The following is a 19,234-nucleotide window of genomic DNA, read 5'->3' as shown; positions in this document are numbered from 1 at the left end:
GAACCCATTCCTCTTCACTTCTGTTGTGGATTCCTGCTGCTTTCCCCCTGGCCCTGCCTCCAAACCGGGGTCTTCAGGCTCCCCTCCCACATTCCCCCTGGGTCCCAGTGCACAACAGCACTTTAGGGCCTTTGATGGAACTCAGCAGGCTGGGATGGCGGGCAGGCCCCCTCTTATGGACTCGTAACTGGTCTTTGATACTTTTTGTATTGTAGCACACTAACGACTTTGCCCTGTACACAGAAGCCATCAAATTTTTTAATCATCCCGAGAGCATGGTTAGAATCGCTGTGAGAACCATAACGTTGAACGTCTACAAAGGTAAGTTCCCATCCAGGCTGTGTCCGTGTGTCTGTTTCTCTGCAAACACCCAGGCAGCTGATTTCTTTGAAGCTGTGACTGTCATAAAAGACTGTAGCCCTTGGCCCTTACGATGGGTTTTTGTCCCACTGACTTCTGTGTGTGCACATGGTAGCTGCGCGTTACAGTCTTCTAAGTGCTGAGAGAAGACATGGGCTCCTAGGAGAGGCCCCTGTGAGATTTGGAGTGACCTTGCTATCTGGTAAAACCTGAGAAAACTGGAAGCCGTGTTTGGCTGAAACCTGTCAGAGAAGGAGCTCTCAAATATTCCCACTGAGACGAGCAATAGGAAAGTGGTAAGATGGCACCCCATCAAAGGTGGAAGTCTTGTGGGATGCAAACAAACAAGGTCAGGCCCATCAAGTTCCAGCTCTCACAGGTTTCATAGTCATTAGATTGAAGCAGGGTTATTGTTTAAGTGCATTTTGACTTATAAAATATACTTCAGTATAGCTAGAGTCCTGGTGCGGCACTGTAGGATAATCACTGCTAATCACAGGTTGGCAGTTCAAACCCACCAGCCACTCCTCTGGAACCCTATACAGACGGGGTAACTTGACTATGAGTCTTAACCTACTTGATGGCACTTAAAACAACGCATATTAAGGCAGTTCATATTACAAACAGCAGGGGGCAACATTGCACTTTGCGCTGGTTGCAACGTCCCCACTAATGAACTCCTGTCTTTCCAGAGAGGAACTTAATCCCCAAAACATTGGCTCCAGGAGCAAAGTCTTCCGTGCTTCCCTGCCAGTGTGGGCACAAAGGCTGGCTTTTGTTTCCCAAACAGGAGTTGCCGTCACGACATTGTCTTGAAAGCTGTGTGCCCAGTGCTGGGGTCCTGTTCACTGTGGTGCCCCTGCTGGATCTGAGCCACCACAGCCTCAGAGACCATGGTCTCTGACCATCCCACGTTGGGGAGGTCATTACTCGAGGATCGGATCCCATTGTGGGGGACGAGTTTCACCCTAGCTGAGTTTTGGGAGCACGTTACAATGGAGAGTCTTTCTCAGGCCCACCCAGAGTTCACCAACTCAGGGTCTGATGACCAAGTATGGCCTTCTGACAGATCTAAATGGGCTTCCGTGGGTTTTTTGGGGGGGGCGGGGGAGGGGACAGGGGAAGTATAGTTTCCAGTATTTTTTTAATGGGGGGTCTTGTGTAAGAATGTGGATTTCTGACCTGAAGATGTGGCCATTTAGCTATCCTGACCCCACAGCCCTGCAGGGCCACGGTCAGCTGGTGCCGGGTAGCTGTCCCTGTGGGGTCCATACCCCAGCACCCCAGTTCACGTGCCGGGTCTGCCAGCTTCACACAGCGTCATCGGCCAAGCCCTCCAAAGTCCTGAGTTTACAAGTCCGGTTCACTCGAGGCTCCACGGCCTCCCGTCCTCTGCCTCTTCTTGCTCTCTCCTAACTGGTATCTCTCTGTCTAGATGCTTCCTGCCCTAGTTCTCTAGCCCTCTGAGCAACTCTCTCGCCATCTCCGTTCCTAATTCTGTTAACTGTTGTCTGGTTTTGCCTTTCCTTCCATGATGATTCCCGTGTTGCTTATCCAGTGTCATGTAAGTTATTAACCTCTGATTTTCTGCTTTCTGAACTTAATTCTTATCTGTAAACACGGGAAACACACTAGAGAATGGTCTAGTTTTTACCATAGGCTTTTTAGTACACTCTTCATGTGTAGCCCAAATAATGTGTTGTGTTAACTATAAAAGTAGCCCCTCAGAACTGCCTTGATAAAGACACTTGTGTGGACAAGATAAACATTTGAAAGTATTTCCAGGAAAGACAGAAAAGATTCAGGATGATGGTAGAGGGCGCTTTCCTTGTGGGTTTTTGTTTTGTTTTTAAACTATCCCACATTATTTTTGGTAGCTTGACCTTTTTTTTCCTCTCCCTTTTCTGTGCATTTTCTCAGTGGATAACCAGGCAATGCTGCACTATATCAGAGATAAAACTGCCGTTCCCTACTTCTCCAATTTGGTTTGGTTCATTGGGAGCCACGTGATCGAACTGGACAACTGTGTGCAGACAGATGAGGAGTGAGTGACACCCCCCGGGGCGGGGAGGGCTTAATGGGTAGGTAGCAGAGTGGTGAAGGAGGGTGCCGTTTTCAGTGAGGAAGCACACATACTTCAAGACTTAGCTACCTGTGTGTAGGCAGAGTGTGGACTGCTCAACACCAGAAGGTTCCACCTACCTGTTGTGTAAAGCAGTAGAAAGTTGGAATCAACTCAGGCAGTAGGACACACGCATTGACAGTACGTTTGCTCAAACCATCCCAACGCCACGTGGTGTTGTCGAGTCTATCCTAACTCCGAGTGACTCTATAGGATAAAGGAGAACTATAAAGGCTTTCTTTACAGCTGCATCTTTCTTCTGTGAAGTGGACGGTGAGCTCGACCCGACCCAGTCCTAGGCAGCTGGTACAACAGTTAAGAGTACTGAAGTCTGCTAGAACATGGGCAGGCGGGAAAATATCCAGAGTGAAAGAGGCTTCCATTCATAGGACATGTGCAGGCTAGGAAAGTCTGTGTCCGCAGAACGCAGCTTGGTGGTGGCCTAGAGCGTGAGGGAGACTGGAGGAGAGCAATGGGGGCAGCTCCTAATGAGGTGAGGGCTGATGGGAATTCATTGTGGTGATGTTGCCCAATTCTGAATATAAAAGAGGGGTTCAAAAAGTTCATAGAAAAATTCCACTGTCTTTCAATTCCGTTTTGCACACTTATTTTTTCATTTAACATTTATATTTTTAGAAGAGAATTGTATCTTAAATATGGAAGTAACTATCATATCATGCAGAAGACAGCCTTAAAAAAAATTTTTTTTTTTTTTTTGAAGTTGCACCTGAGGACTGCAGGAGAAAAAAAGTTGATGTTAGGAAATATTGTGGCTCTGTAGGATCAGCAGTGGACTGCTAACCCTATGGTCAACTGTTCAAACCCACCATGTACTCCCAGAAACCCTATATAGGATGTCTGTGAATCAGACCTAACTGGACGGCACAAAATAGCAACACGGAAATGCATTTTGCTCAGGAAATAGTAGGACTAAGGGTTGCTGTTGTTCCTGTGCTTGGTGGTGGTGTTTAGTGCCATTGAGTCAGTCCTGATTCATAGTGACCCTGCGTAGGGTCTCAGAGGAGCGGCTGCGGACCTTGTTTTCCACACTTTTTGAAGCCCCTTTGTATTAAAAATCATTGAATTGTCCATTGTGAAATGGGTGCATTTTATGGTATGTGAATTATATCACAATACATTATCTTTGTTAAAAAAAAAAAAAAAAAGAAAGAAAGTAAAAAGTTAAGGTGATGATTTTGTCCCCAGAGTGACAAGTAGAAACCCCAGAGCAGGATTTCTCAGCAAAGGCACTGCTGAGATTCTGTGCTGGGGAGGGAGCTGCCCTGTGTATTACGGGATGTGGAGCAGCATTCCTGGCCTCTCCCCATTAGGTGTCACTAGTACCCCCATCCCCAGTTGTGGTAACTAGAAATGTTCTGTTCATTGGCCCGTGTCCTCTTGGGGATAAACTGGTCCCTGATTAAGAAATCCTGTCCCAGTGCGACAGCTTTTCACAGGTGTGGTGAGAACATACCTGCAGGGGTCTTCCGGAGATGCTAAAGGGGGCTAGAGGATTCCACCTGGTACTGGGAGAGAAGTAAGGCTAGAGAGCTGGCAGATCTGACGGGTGGGGGGTGTCTCTGGCAACAATAAGAATGTGAGGGTACCGAAGACCGTGGCTGTGGGACATGCTGAGGCATTCAGCTCCAGAAAGAACCAAAAGTCAAATGGAAGGGAAATGAAACCCTAGTTCCTATTTGGTTCCGGGAGCCCTGTGGTGCAGCAGGCCCAGCTTTGGGCTGTGGTTAGAACCCAGCAGTCTCTCCATGGGAGGAAGAGCACAGCCTTGGAAACTTGCTGAGACAGCTCTGCTCTGTCCTATGCGGTCACGGTGAGTCGGAATCGACTCGAGAGCATGGGTTTTTGTTTATTTTTTCTTGGTATGTTATTGTTAAAGTGCCATAGAGTTGGTTCCAACTCCTAGTGACCCAGTATAGGGTTTCCACAGAACGAAGGGTGAGTTTGAACTGCTGACCTTGTGGTTCAAATCCACCTTGTGGTCCTGTGCTTATCCTACAATGCCACACCAGGACTCCTTTTTTTGGTATAGGGAGGGAATATAAAAATATTAAAACAAATTGTAGGGTTCAAAATACCAGTATGCCCTTTGTGGGCATCTGTTTGTTGTTGTTGTTGGGTGCCATTGAGTTGGTACCACTCACAGTGACCTTATACACAACAGAACAAAACACTGCCTGGTCCTGAGCCAATCACTGCTACCACTAAGCCCATATCTGTTGCTGCTGTGCCAGTCCATCCTGCTGGGGGTCTTCATCTTGTTCTCTGACCCTCCACCTTACCAAACATGATACCCTTCTCCAGGGATTGGTCCCCCCTGACAATACATCCGAAGTATGAGAGATGATGTCTGGCCATCGTGGCCTCCAAGGAGCACTCTGGCTGCACTTCTTCCAACATTGTTGTTGTTAAGTGCCGTCGAGTTGGTTCTAACCCATAGCAACCCTGTATAGGGTTTCCAAGGAACAACTGGTGAGCTTGAACCACTGACCATGTAGTTCAAACGGCTTTGCAGTCCGACGCATTAACTCACAGCGCCACACCAGGACTCCATTCTCCCAACATAGATCTGTTTATTCTTCTGGCAGTCCATGGTACTTTCAATATTCTCCTCCAACACCATAACTCAAATGCATCAATTCTTCTAAGTCTTCCTTATTTATTGTCTGACTTTCACATGCATATGAGGTTATTGAAAATACCATGGCTTGGGTCAGGCGCACCTTAGTCCTCAAACTAACTAACATCTTTGCTCTTGAACACTTGAAAGAGGCCTTCTACTGCAGATTTGTCTGATGCATTACATTGTTTGATTTCTTGGCTGCTGCTTCCATGAATGGTAATGGTTGATCTGAGCAAAATGAAGTCTTTGACAACTTCAATCTTTTCTCCGTTTATATGGAGATTGTTTATTGGTCCAGTGCTGAGGATTTTTATTTTCTTTACATTGGGGTACAACCCATACTGAAGGCTATGTGGTCTTTGATCTTCTGTGTAAGTATTTTAAGTCTTCTTTGCTTTCAGCAAGATGACAAGGTTGTGTCATCTGCATATTGCAGGTTGTTAACAAGTCTTCCTCCAATCTTGATGCCATGTTCTTCTTCATATAATCCAGTTTCTCGGATTATTTACTCAGCATACAGATTAAATAAGTATGGTGAAAGAATATATCCCTGGTACACACCTTTCCTAATTTTAAAACATTTGATGTTTCCTTGTTCTATTCAAACAACTGCCTCTTGGTCTATGTACAGGTTCCTTGTTAGCACAATTAAGTGTCCTGGAATACTCATTCTCCCCAATGTTGTTCATAGCTTGTCATGATCCACACAATTTGAAAGCCTTTGTATATTTAGTAAAGCACAGATAAACATCCTTCTGGTATTCTCTGCTTTCAGCCAAGGTCCATCTAACATCAGCAGTCATATAACTCGTCCCACATTGTCTTCTGAATCCGGCTTGAACCTCTGGAAGTTCTCTGTCTGCTTGCAGCCATGTTTTATGTTTGTTATCTTTAGTAAAACTTTATTTGCATGGGCTATCAATGATATTGTCCAGTGATTTACACATTCCATTGTGTTACCTCTCTTTTAAATGGGCACATATATGGATCTCTTCCAGTCACTTCACCAGGTATTTGTCTGCCACATCAGTTTATTTTTAAATTTTTATTGTGAATTATGTCATAGTTTACCTGGGAGAACAGCCTTCATCTTCTTTGGATGCTTTCTGCATCGTGCAGTGTTTTGCTCATAGAATCCTTCAGTTCCCTCAGCTTGAGAAATGCTGATTGTGTTCTTCCCTTTTGGTTTTCCAACTCCACGTCTCTGAACATTGTGTTTTAATATTGGACTTTGTCTTTTCAAGCTGACCTTTGGAATTTTCTGCTCAGCTCTTGTTCCTACTCACTTCTTCCATTTGTTTTACCATCGCTGGACTGGAGAGCAAGTTTCAGAGTCTCTTCTGACATCCATTTTGGTCTTTCTTTCTTGTCGTCTCAATGACTTTTGCTTTCTTCCTATCTGATGTTCTTGATGTCATCCCACAACTCTTCTGGTCTTTGGTCTTTAGTGTCTAATGCATCAAATCTGTTCTTCACATGATGTGTAAATTTAGGTGGGATATATTCAAGGTCATATTTTGGCTCTGGTGGACTTGTTTTAATTTTCTTCAGCTTCAGCCTGAATTTGCATATGAGCAATTGATGGTCTGTTCCACAGTCTACCTCTGGCCTTGTTTTGACTCATGAAATGGAGCCTTCCCACCGTCTCTTTCCACAGATGTAGTCAGTTTGATTTCTGCATATTCTATCTGATGAGGTCAGTGTATAGTTTGCATTATTTTAAAAAGGTATTTGCGATGAAGAAGTCATTGGTCTTCCAGAATCTATTATGTGATCTCCAGCATTGTTTCCATAAGCAAGGTCATTTTTTTTTTCAGAATACTGATCCTTTCTCTTTGTTTCCAACCTTCGGATTCCAGTTGCCAGTAATGATCAGTGTATCTTGATTGCATGTTTGATCATTTTATACTGAAGAAGTTGGTATAATTCTTCAGTTAACTCATCACTGACTTCATTGGTTGATGCATAAATTTGAATAATAGTGGTATTAACTGGTCTTCCCTGTAGGCATATGCATATTAGCCTATCACAGACAGCATTGTACCTCATGACAGATCTTAAGTTCTTTTTGATGATGAATGCAGTGCCATTCCTCTTCAATGTATCATTCCCAGCGTAGTAAACCATGTAATTGTCAGATTCACAAAGGCCAGTACCACCATTTCAGCTCACTAACGCCTAGGGTATCATTGTTTATGTATTCGAGTTCATATTCGACAATTTCCAATTTTCCTGGATTCGTACTTCGTACATTCCATGTTCCAATTATTAATGGATGTTTACAGTTGTTTCTCTTCATTTTGAGTTGTGCCCCATCAGCAAATGAAGGTCCCGAGGGCTTTACTTCATTCGCACCATCATGGGCAGCTCTATTTTGGGGAGGCAGCTCTTCCTCAGTTGTATTTTGAGTGCCTTTCAACCTGAGGGGCTCATCTTCTGGCAGTATATTTGGCAGTATTCTGGTGCTCTTCATCATGTTTCAGTATTCAGTATTCTGGTCCTGACAGTGTTCCACTGCTATTCAGAAGGTGTTCAGTGACAGAATATTTGGAAGTAGTCCGTCTTTCCTCCTTCCTACTCTTTTGTCTGGAAGCTCAGCTGAAACCTGTCCACCGTGGGTGACTCTGCTGGTATTTAAAATACCTGTGGCATAGCTTCCAGAATCACAGCAACTCACAAGCCCCCACAGTATAACAAACTGACAGACAAGTGGACGAGGGGCTATCTGTTAGTAGTGGGTTATTGGAAACTTTTTATTCTTGAATTTTGTATTGACTTATTATTTTTGGTTGGAACTGCAATGGTGGTGGTTCAAACCCACCAGCCACTCCTTGGAAACCCTGTAAAGGGTCCCTCTGAATTGGAACTGACTCGAGGCACTTAACAACAATTACTTTAGAGTAATAATACAAACGGTCTCTCCTTCAGTTGATTGTTCTTTGTTAAGAGATAATGCATTGGGGATTCTCCAATTGTGACCACTGGCTATTTTGGGGGTTCTATTCTTTTGGGGTTTAAGATAGAGTCCACCCAAGGGGCCCACCCCATAGGCTGTAGCTGAGCTGCCAGGAGACGGAAAGCTCTGGGCCGGCGTCTGGTCAGGGGGTGTCTTGTCCTTGCCGGTGCGCTAAGTGTGGTTGGGGCTGGCTGATGGGAAGGATGCGGCTGCTGAGGCCTACTGTTCTCCTCACAACGCCTCGGGAGCATTTTAATTAGCAAGGATTTATTGCTCCATTAATAGTGCTTATCTTGGGAGCCAGGGGAGCTTCCCACACTGGCTAGTGGCTACTCTTGTGAAATGACTTGCTGAGAGCCATGCAGCTGCCGTGTGCCCTGTTTTGCCCGTTTGTTTGGGACCGTGGGCCTGTTGAGCTATACTGAGACCTCACTAAGATGTGGGGCTCCCAGGAGTCTCCTAAAATCAATTACAGGGGACTGTCATCTTCTCTGTTTCCCATCAGTAGGGGCCAGGGCAGCTGGCTTGAGAATGGAACGTACTCCCCATGGCCTGAGAGCCCTGGGCTTTGGCTTCCCACCGAGTTTACCTTCTCCCTGCAGGCACAGGAATCGGGGTAAACTGAGTGACCTCGTGGCTGAACACCTGGACCACCTGCACTATCTCAATGACATCCTCATCATCAACTGTGAGTTCCTCAACGATGTGCTCACCGACCACCTGCTCAACAGGCTCTTTCTGCCCCTGTACGTCTACTCGCTGGAGAACCAGGACAAAGTGAGTCCAGGGCTGCAATGGGGCTGGGCGCAGGGCTTCTGTGGACTTGAGGGCATCGTCTAAAGGGGGAAAGGGAGAGTGTTGTGTGAGTGTGAATGACAGAAGACAGTTACTGACATCAGGAGGAAATAGGAAACCTCTCCGAGTTTGGGTTTTTGGTTTCTGTGCCCCTCCCTTTGAGGTGTATTCATCCCTAGTCACTTTTCCAGATCGTTGCCAGAGCTCATTGACTTGGAGAAGATCCAGACAAACTGGTCTCCAGGGGGAGGGGAATGGATGGCCCTGCCCACCCATGAACAGATGCAGAGCAGTGGGCGGGAGTCCCCTCTTCAGCCGACCTCGGGTCCTTGAGGGGTGCTATGCAGACCCTCAGGCCTGCCACCCCTGCCCCCTCCATCTGGCTCAGTGAGTCTGGGCTGGGACCAGGAAGCTGCATTTTTCACCTGCCCCCCTAGGTGATTTGGGATCCCCGTATGAGAAATGCCGCTTTAGGGAGGGGTGGCTTCCGCCCAGCATCTCTCAGGCTTAGGGCATGGGGTGGGGGGACAGAGGAAGCCAGCCGGGGCTCCCAGACGAGGGCAGGGCAGAGCCAGCAGCTTGCCTTCCTCTACTGGGACTTCTGCCTCCCCATCTCTATCCCCAGGGGGCGTAATTTTCCTTTTGGAGATCGACATGGGAACTCTCACAGGAATCTGTAGACAGTTAAATAAAAGGGAACTGCAGCCCTCATTAGATCGACCAGAAGCAGCTGGGGTGGGGTGGCGGGGTGAAAAAGCAGGAGAATTGGAGTTCCCAGATCTGTGTTCAAATTGTACCTGCTCAGTGGTGCTGTAGGGTATGATTGGACTGCTAACCACAAGGTTGGTGGTTCAAGCCCATCAGTGGCAGAAAGATGACCCTTGAAACCCTATGCAGGGTTACTCTGAGTTGGAATTGATATGCCAGTGAGTTTGTGTGTGTTTTTCTCCACCCCTCCCCCATAGCCATGTGACCTTGGACAAGGCAATGAACCTCCCTAAACCTGTTTCAAAATGAGGCTGCAAAATACTGGTCGTAATGCTCCCCGACAGGGTTGGTGTGAGATGGGGCCCATTGAAAGCTAGTGCACATGAGGCCAGAGTGACCCAAGCCTTTTCCTGGCCTCATGCTTTGAAAGCCCATTCCTGAGAACAGGCCCCCAGGGGCCCCTATGCCACTCAAACTGGGGGAACTCAACATTCTCAATAATTTAAGGGTCTAATTCTTCTGTTGGGCCCCGCCTTTAATCCGTGACTAATGAGGAGAGAGTTCTCATGTGGAAAAGCAACTGGCACACAAACGGCCTCCTGGGACCAGGGAGAAGGGGGCAGGGAGCCCTTGCTTCTCCAGAGCTTTGGGTGGCATGTAGTGTGTATGGCTCATTTGAATGACGTGGTCCTTGTTCTCTTTCTCTCCCACCTTCCCCAGGGAGGAGAACGCCCGAAAATCAGCCTTCCTGTTTCTCTCTATCTTCTCTCCCAGGTACGTTGGTCCCTCAGCTGTGTCTCTAGCTCAGGTGAAGGCTCCTTAGAACACCGCTGCCTCTCAGAAACCTCCCAGGTCATGGTGCTCCCCACCTGGAAAAGAAAAGAACACGAAACAAACAGGGCAGTTCTATATTCAAGAACACCAGCTAGAGGTAGCTCATATCTTCCCAAGTGGAAGTTAATAGAGAAGAAAAAATACATCAAACCCAGCACAGATGTAGTTGATTTTGTCAGTGGGACAGAGGTTTCTAGAACAAGGAGGGAGTGCACCAACTAAGCACCTTGGAGTTGTGGGCTGTGTGAGTCATTCACGGCATTTTGAAACTGCCCCCAAACCACAGGACCCTGTGCTTGCTGAGTGGTCAGACACACAGCCCCTCAGTGTGACAGATGTCCTGACACAGCTGCTTTTGAAGGCTCTTCTTGTGGCTCTAGCTCCCACACTACCTTCTGGAAGGTATCTTGTAGCAGCCTCAGCTTCCAAATGGGTGTCTTGAGCCAATTTGTCTGCCTCCCCCACTTAAACAAGCGTGCTTCCTTCTCATAATTATGCAATATTTACAAAAAGGGAAAAACTCCATGGTGACCTAGTTGCATAACTGTAAAAATATTTTTATTATGAGCAGCCCAGACTCTGGAACCATCTCCAGACTGTCAAGTACTCAAACGTTGGAGCAGAGTTTGCTTTCCACTTCTGCACCGGCACAGGCATGTATTTGCTTTGATCCGAGCAGACCCTTCTAACTCCATCTCTGGACTTGGTTTGAGTCCTGGGTGGGGCTGTCTACGGTTGGCCCAAGAAGAGAGAGCTCCTTCCAGAGGGTAGGTAAGACCAGGACCTGGTGTGGCTTAGGCACTTTTGAGTCCCAAGTCTCACTCTTAGAGCTGTTTACTCAACACTCTGTCTGAATGCCCCTCTGTGCGGCAGAATCCGGCACAAACCCTCGCTTCTCCTGGCAGCTTTGTCTGCTAACTCCTGACGATTCCTCCAGCATCCCCTGCGTGGGATTCTGGGAGTCTGGCAGGACTGGCCTGGTCAGCTGTATGACCACATGAATCCTGTGGCAGTATCGTCAGCACCCTTTCAGCTCTTCAGCATTGCAGGGGCAAGGACTCTCCTCCCAGGAGCTCAGCTGCCAGCCCCCCCACCCACCCCCGCTGTACTCGAGGGGAGAGGGGCCAAGCCTTCCTTTCTTTGGGAAGCATTTTCCTGTTTTCTTCATGAAGGGCCAGGAACTCAGGCACTTAGGTAATTGTTTCAGTATCTTCCTGAAATCATACCTTGTAAGTCACTATTCCACAAACTTCAGTAAAATTGTCCCCCTTTAAATGTAAAAACTCTGCCTTTCATCCCTCCCACCACATTTCTATTGAGTTTAATTGTAACATTGTCTAAGTGTAGGAAAACCAAAATCTGGGTGTAAATCCTTTGTCCTCAACGACCCTCTTAGTCTGTAAAAAATGACCCCAGCCATTCCTCCCACAGCACGTTCCACTCATACTGGGTATACTAGCTTGTGGCAGTGGCCACCCGGAACTTAGACAGTATTCACAGTTACACGCTTTATTAGGGAAGTGAACAGAAAGCCCGCGACCTCTCTCTGCCTGGGCAGTGTTACAGAGCTTCTTTAGGGTTCTGCTGGATGCCCACAGGACACACCACTCCACCATAAGCCTCAGTCTGAAGGCACGCGACTCCCGCTCCCTGGGTCAGCAAACCTAGCTTCCCCATTTAAGTGTCTGGAGGCAAGGCTCCTGCCCAGAGATACTCAGCTGCCCTTGCTCCATGGGCTGGGCCCTGGCACTTGCTTCTGCTGTTGCTGCTCCTCTGTTACTCCTGTGGTCTCACCGAAGTTCAGTACACAGGAGCTCGGGGTCCAAAGGATGTGCTGCACTCGTGGCTCTTCCTTGTCTAGAGTGAGATGGCTCTTTTTATACCGCTGCTAGAGGACAGGTGTTTATAATCACAATTAGCCCTGTTAACAGTCACAGTTGAGTCTCAGAAGCCCGTCCGTATCTTCTCTCACCATCTCTTACCCAGACCCATCAGGAAAAAAGTGTTGTGTGGTGGGAGTTACAAAGACTCGGGGTAGAAGAGTCATATGAAAGCAATCACGACGCTGGAAAGCCCCTGCGTGTCAGTAGAAAGTGCAACATACATACAGCTACGTCACAAGCACAGCTGCCAAAGCAGTACACTTCCCAGTAGCCACTGCGAGATAGCAGGACAGGTGACGCTGCCCGACTGAAACTGGACGGCCCCAGCCGTAAGAATGGGGTGGCCAGCTTGGCCTGAACACTGTGCCAGGGGACACGCTGTAACCAGGCCCTCCCTCGGTGACTGGACCAGCGCTGCACATGCGCACAGACACGACTCGCTGTTGTCTGCTAGGCCTCAGTAGGTGCTCACTGGTGGAATAGAAATAAGAAGTGACTTAAGAAGGCATGGTGAACATTTGTGGAAGAAATGAACTCAGCGATTTGGGGTTTGGTTTTGTTGTTGGGTGAAGTATGGTGGTAATTCCTCTGCATCCTCAGAGGAGCTGACTCTGAGTGTCGGCCACAGCCCTGGGGGCGGGTCCCTCTTTCCATCCTATGATAACGTTTCTCTGAAGTTAAAACACAGGTGTGCTTTTGTTGGGTCGGCACCACCTTTGGCTGTTCTGCCTGTACCTTTTTATTTCCCTGGGCTTGTGTTTGTTATTTGAACATGTGTTCACCCTTTTGAAATCCTGCACAATGACATACAGGGAAGAGCCTCCCTCTCACCAAGGTCCCCAGGCACCGTGTCCCACTCCATAGAGGCAACCAGTGTTACCAGTTGCTGACGGAACTGTTTATTAACAAAATCGATTTTCTTTTTTTGTTAAAAATTATTTTAAAGTTAAATGTTCAAACATGTGAAAATCAAGTTTTCTTTCCACCTTGGTCAGTCTGCTAGTCTGTCTTCTCAGAGACTAGTGGCAGCTAACCCAGAGACAACACCAGTGACAGGTTCCCCAGAGAACCACAGTGACAGGTTCCCAGAGACAACACCAGTGACAGGTTTCTCAGAGAACCACAGTGACAGGTCCCCAGAGACAACACCAGTGACAGGTTCCCCAGAGAACCACAGTGACAGGTCCCCAGAGACAACACCAGTGACAGGTTTCTCAGAGACAACCATAGTGACAGGTTCTCCAAAGACAAACAACAGTGAGAGATCCCCAGATAATTCCAGTGACAGATTCCCAGAGACATCCCCAGTAACATGCTCCCCAGAGACAACCACAGTGACAGGTCCCCAGAGATAATTCCAGTGACAGATTTCCAGAGACAACTATAATTATAGGCTCCCTAGAGACAAGCCCCAGTGACTGGTTCCCCAGAGACAACCACAGTGACAGGTCCCGGAAACAACCCTGTGGGCTCCCCCAGAGATAATTGCAGTGACATTTCGCTTGTGTCCTTCCAGAGATGCTCTGTGCCAGTGATTTTCATTCAGGGACACTCTCACTACCGTCTCCCTCCCCCCCCCGCCCCAGGGAGCACTGGGCAATGTCTGATGACAACCGGTGTTGACACAGCCCGGGAAAGGGTATTTCTGGCATTTAGTGGGTAAAGGCCAGGGGTGCTGCTAAACATCCTGCAGTGCACACAACAGCCCCTTGCTGCCTTTCCCTTTTCCAACAATACAGCAGGTGTGTCTGAGCCAGCTTTGCTGGCCACGTCTGCTTGCCGATTGCTGTAGCCGTGTCCTTGTGTATTGGGCAACAGGGCAGTGTAGCAGACAGCCCGGTGCCTTCTGACTTTGCATCCCGGTGTGACTGGATGGACCGCTAGTGCCTGTGGTTTACCTTCCCCCTAGTTTTATGCCTCTCATAGCTGCCATGAGACTCAGTGTGCTGAAAGTCGCCAAAGAGGTCCGAGCCCATTCCCGCAATGGCATGCAGAGAACCCACCCTTTGCCAAGTCCTAGATGGGAGCAGGAATGCCCACCCCTTTCCCATAGAACTGCAGTTTGGGACGGAGCCTCCTGGTCTTATCATAATCAAATTTGACATAAAAAATGCCTGTGGAAAGGAAGGAACGTGTTGGTTTGGCTGTTCCTTCCCTATGTTGCTCCATTTTGGCCAGATTTGGCTTCAGCCACCCATGAGGGATGGTCTCACTTTAATGTGTTTCCTTCCGGTGCTGAGTGGCCAGCCAAATGGGCAACAGTCTGTAGGAAGGGAGCAGTGGCGATTGTTTCTTCTCAGTGTGGCCCGTGCTTTGGAGTTTGTATCACAGTGATTGCTGTTTAAGACAGAACATGTGTAAGCCAACTCTGTTGTTTCAGCTTGAGGAAGGGAGAGGCTGAAAAATTGCAGACTCTAATACAAATCTCATCTCTGCTTTTTCCACCAGGTCTTCCTAATCATCCATCATGCACCCCTGGTAAACTCGCTCGCTGAGGTCATTCTCAATGGAGACCCATCTGAGATGCACACCAAGATGGAGCAGGACGTTCAGAGAAGTTCTGTAAGTGATCGTCTTTGGGACTGTTTCTCGACCTTCATGAGCAGCCTTGGCTCATTCGGTTAGCATGTGCTGTTCTCTAAAATCAGATACCAACGTTCTGCTCACACAGCAAGGAAGGTGCATCAGCTGGTCAGCCACCAAAGACCCTGTGGGACGCCGTGCTACTCTGGGCTTGCCAGGAGTAGACATAGACTTGACGTGGTTTGATTCAGAGTGTTGAGATTTACACCCAGGAGTTGTTGCTTGTTGCTAAGTGCCGTCGAGTTGGGATCCGACTCATAGCGAGCCTGTACAGAGTCCCTGTACAGGGTTTCTGAGGAGCAGCTGGTGATAATGGATTTGACTGATCATATGCTATGTGAACATGAACTTGTACCACGCTGGGCTTTACCTTGCGTTGCTTAAAGACACTGGTATCAGGACAGAATGAAAGAATCTGTGGGGAAGTGTTTTGTAAACCCAATGGCACACATATCCATAGACGTTGGGCAGGGGGCATCTCTGAATGAAGCTGGTTTGTGTGAGGCAGTAGGGAATGGTGGAGACTGTGGCAAACTGGACTCTTGACACCTCTTCAGTGAGCTCTTCTACCCTGGCTAGCACTTGTTTTGTAGGAATATGGAAGTCTTCTTACATTACCAGAGAAGATGGGACTCTGCATTTTGATGTAAAATCTCAATTTTTATATTCGCACACATCTATGGTCTAAACAGCATGCTTAGGTCTGCAGAAGCCTTCAGGCTTCACTTAAAGGAAAATATAAGCTGGCCAGTCTGATGACGTCTGTGGAGACTGGCCCAGCTTAAGGCCCCACATGTCTCTCTTGTTTTCTTTCCTAGCATTCCACATTGTGTCTTAGCTGCAGGTCATCCAGCCTCTTGTGTTTCTGCCCTGTACCCCCACAGCCTAAGTTTCTCTTACACAAGCTCTTCCTCATGCTGAGCTCCTGTGGTGGGCACCTTGTCTGTCGAACATCTTGTCTGCCATTGTACCTGCCGCAGCATGAACTCAACAGGCATATTTGAGATGAGTTTAATGTGTTTTTACAAGCCTGTTTCAGGAGTGTTCTGTCTCTGCAGTCAGGTTCTCGGGCAGAACCCACAGAGATGAGAGGGCTGGGCTCCCCTGGGGCATTGACTCTCTTGTTGAATCTGAAGAAGTGGGTGCAATGTGATCCTGTTGCTGGAGATAACCAGCATGGAATGCAATTACTGGCCCGAATACAATTACCAGAGGCCCCTGCCCTTCTGGTTATTTGGGGTTTAATGGTTTGGCAGGCCTTGTTGTTATTCAGCAAGAAAATGTTGTTGTTAAGTGCCATCATGTCAGTTCCGACACATGGAGACCCTGTATAGGGTTTCCAAGGAGTGGATCTTGATTTGAATCACAGCATTAGAGTCCCTGAAAGGTTCCCAGAAACTTCCTGCCATTTTTGGTGGTGTCTTGGGTCAGCTGATTTGAATGGGGCCTTTACACGGCCCCTGTTGGCTTCTCCCTTCATTGAATCATTCAGCAAGTGTTTCTTAATCTCTTTATTTGGGCCAGGCATTGTGCTGATTCTTGGGATTTACAAAAATATGAAAAATCTCTGTAGCAAGCAAGTTTACCAGTCTATTAGGAGTGACAGACATTGATGAGATTTAAGAGGGGTCTTCAAAAAGTTTGTGGGGAAAATTCCATCATCTTTTTTTATTTTAATATGAACCATTTTATTTAAGATGTGTAAACATTAAACTGCAGCACCAACAAATATGGAATATGATCAGCATTCCTTGTGCTGTATCTACATATACGATAGATTTCAGTTATTCCTTTGCTTTAGCTTTTTATTATGAGTTGAGTGAAGACTTACAGAGCTCATCATCAGATTTCCATTCCAAAAATCACACGCTTCGTTTCATTTCAGTGATTGGATCCCCTCCATGGAACATCAGCTATGCTAACACCTCCCTGGGGTTCCTCTTTACCAAGCTTTCTAAGTTTGGTCTTTATGTCAGTGCTGCCCTTTTGACCTTGAATGGTTGACCATTAAATGCCATAGTTTTTTATTCCTCCTTTCCACAAACGTTTGAAGCTCCCTCGTACAAATAAAGAGCAGGAGTGGTCTTGGGTGAGAGGATTTAACCTGGGGTGACTGAGAGGCAGTGACAAGCGGTGACAAGTGAAGACTTCCCTTAGTGGTCCATCTCACGACACAGCACAGTCTGGAAAATGTGGACTTGATTCCGTGTTTGTATTTTGCTGAGTTGACATTACATCCTTCACATTCATTCATCAAAAACTGATTTAAGAAAGTTGTTGAGACCTGCATTGTCAGCCCGGCCAATGAGCCAGGCCCTCAGAGAGCAAGCACCCCGCCTGCTGGGTGACGTTGGGTACGGTATTTCACCCTTTGAGAACATGAAGTGGAAGCCCTACTCAGACGGTGAGGATGGAAAGAAAATATGTTTAACCCTTTTGTGATCCATGGAACATATATCACCCGCCAACATTTCTAGCCTCTCAGTTTGCTTGGGAAGCTGCTATCCCCCAGGCCCAGTATGTGCTGCTGCTTGACAGAGACTTGTGTAACTGTGCAAATCTGAAGAAATGGGCCTCGCCCCACTCATCCGACCACTAGAGTTCACTTGGAACATGTGTCTCCTAGATAATTGTATCAAAGTCCATAGCTCCTCTCCCCCCAAAAAAGGTCCTCCCTTGATGTCAGCATGCCTTCCAACTATTGAAACCACATGGTCTCAACAAAAGTGTTCAAAGCAGAAATGAAAGGGCCTAACAAGGGTCTGACAGGTGGCAGCCTGACCCTCAGACCTGTTAGTTAGGGTTGGTCTTCATAGTGCTGAAAAGTAAATTATATGACTTATCAACACTTAACATTCTTGGCTGAAAGCAGAGAATACCAGAAAGAAGTTGACTTGTGCTTTATTAACTATGCAAAGGCATTCGACTGTGTAGCTTATAACAATCTATGGACAACATTGCGAAGAATGGGAATTCCAGAACAATTCATTGTGTTCCTGAAGAACCTGTACATAGACTAAGACACAAACAGGATCAAAGGTCACTGAACGATTTAAGATCAGGAAAGGTATGCGCCAAGGCTGTACTCTTTCCTCATACTTATTCACTCTGTATGATGAGCAGATAATCAGAGAAGCTGGATTATATGAAGAACATGGCATCAGGATTGAAGGAAGACTCATTAACACGTTAACCTGTGATACGCAGATGACACAAACCTGCTTGTTGGAAGCCAGGAGGGCTTGACAAACTTAACTGATGAAGATCAAAGAGTGCAGTGTTCGGTATGGGTTGTACCTCAATGTAAAGAGGAAAAACCCTCATACCCGGATCAATAAACGTTAATACCATTATTAAGTGTTGAGTCACTTCTGAATCATAGTGACCCTGTACAGGGTTTCACATCTTTGCAGCATGAGAAAGCCTCATCATTCCCCTGTGGAGTGGTCCTTAGTCCAATGCTTTCCATAATGGAGCCACCAGATCAATATCTAGCATCGTGAGAAATGGATCTACAATCAGTGCTCATGGAGTTAGCAGCAATAAACCAAATATGGGGTCTGCTGGAAAAGACCTCTTTAAGGTGTTACAAAGCAAAAATGTCACTTTGAGCAGTAAGATGTGCCTGATCTGAGCCATAGTATTTTCAGTCACCTCATATGCACGTGAAAGTTGGACAGTGAATAAGAAAGTTGGACTGTAGATGACTTGATGCTTTTGACTTACGATGTTGGACATGAATATTGAAAGTACCATGGACTGCCGGAACAAACAAAATCTGTTTTGAAAGAAGTCTAGCCCGAATGCTCCTCAGAAGTCAGAATGTTGAGACTTCCTCTCTCATACTTTGGACATATTATTAGGAAGAACGTGTCCCTGGAGAAGGACATCATGTTTGGTAAAATGGAGGGTCACTGAAAAATAGGAAGACCCTCAGAGATGGATTGACACTACGGTAACAAGAATGGGCTCAAACATAGCATTTATTGGGAAGATGAGGCAGAATTGTGCGGGGTTTCAGTCTTTTGTGCGGAGTGTCTCTATGAGCTGGAACTGACTTGACGTCACCTAACAACACTTAGGAAGTTTAACATAAAAGCCTGAAATTCTGAATCCTCTTGAGTGGTTAGAAGTCTCGGTCCCCATTGGGCACAGGATTCTGCAGGTACCTTTGCAGAGGTCGCCTTCTTCAGCCAAGACATGTGCTCCTCTGTCTCCCCAGCCACTGCCAGCTCACAGTTGTTTTTGGATGTCGTCGAGTTGATTCTGACTACACTCATACGACACCGTGGGACTGTTCCTGCTACACTCATACGACACTGTGGGACTGTTCCTGCTACACTCATACGACA

General features: G+C 47.0%; 1 protein-coding gene across 1 annotated transcript in view; it reads left to right on the top strand.

The window, feature by feature from the left end:
* Positions 1 to 19,234, top strand: part of CLEC16A (C-type lectin domain family 16, member A) — a 239,663-nt gene that overhangs the window by 41,574 nt on the left and 178,855 nt on the right. The window contains exons 5-10 of the mRNA XM_006867243.1: positions 216 to 321; positions 1,919 to 1,924; positions 2,281 to 2,404; positions 8,682 to 8,856; positions 10,303 to 10,356; positions 14,748 to 14,861. Coding sequence (XP_006867305.1) covers positions 216 to 321; positions 1,919 to 1,924; positions 2,281 to 2,404; positions 8,682 to 8,856; positions 10,303 to 10,356; positions 14,748 to 14,861 — 579 coding nt within the window. The remainder of the gene's footprint in view (positions 1 to 215; positions 322 to 1,918; positions 1,925 to 2,280; positions 2,405 to 8,681; positions 8,857 to 10,302; positions 10,357 to 14,747; positions 14,862 to 19,234) is intronic.

This window comes from Chrysochloris asiatica, unplaced genomic scaffold (assembly GCF_000296735.1).
Source record: "Chrysochloris asiatica unplaced genomic scaffold, ChrAsi1.0 scaffold00102, whole genome shotgun sequence".
NCBI lineage: Eukaryota > Metazoa > Chordata > Mammalia > Afrosoricida > Chrysochloridae > Chrysochloris > Chrysochloris asiatica.
This window is presented reverse-complemented; position numbering and strand designations above follow the sequence as displayed.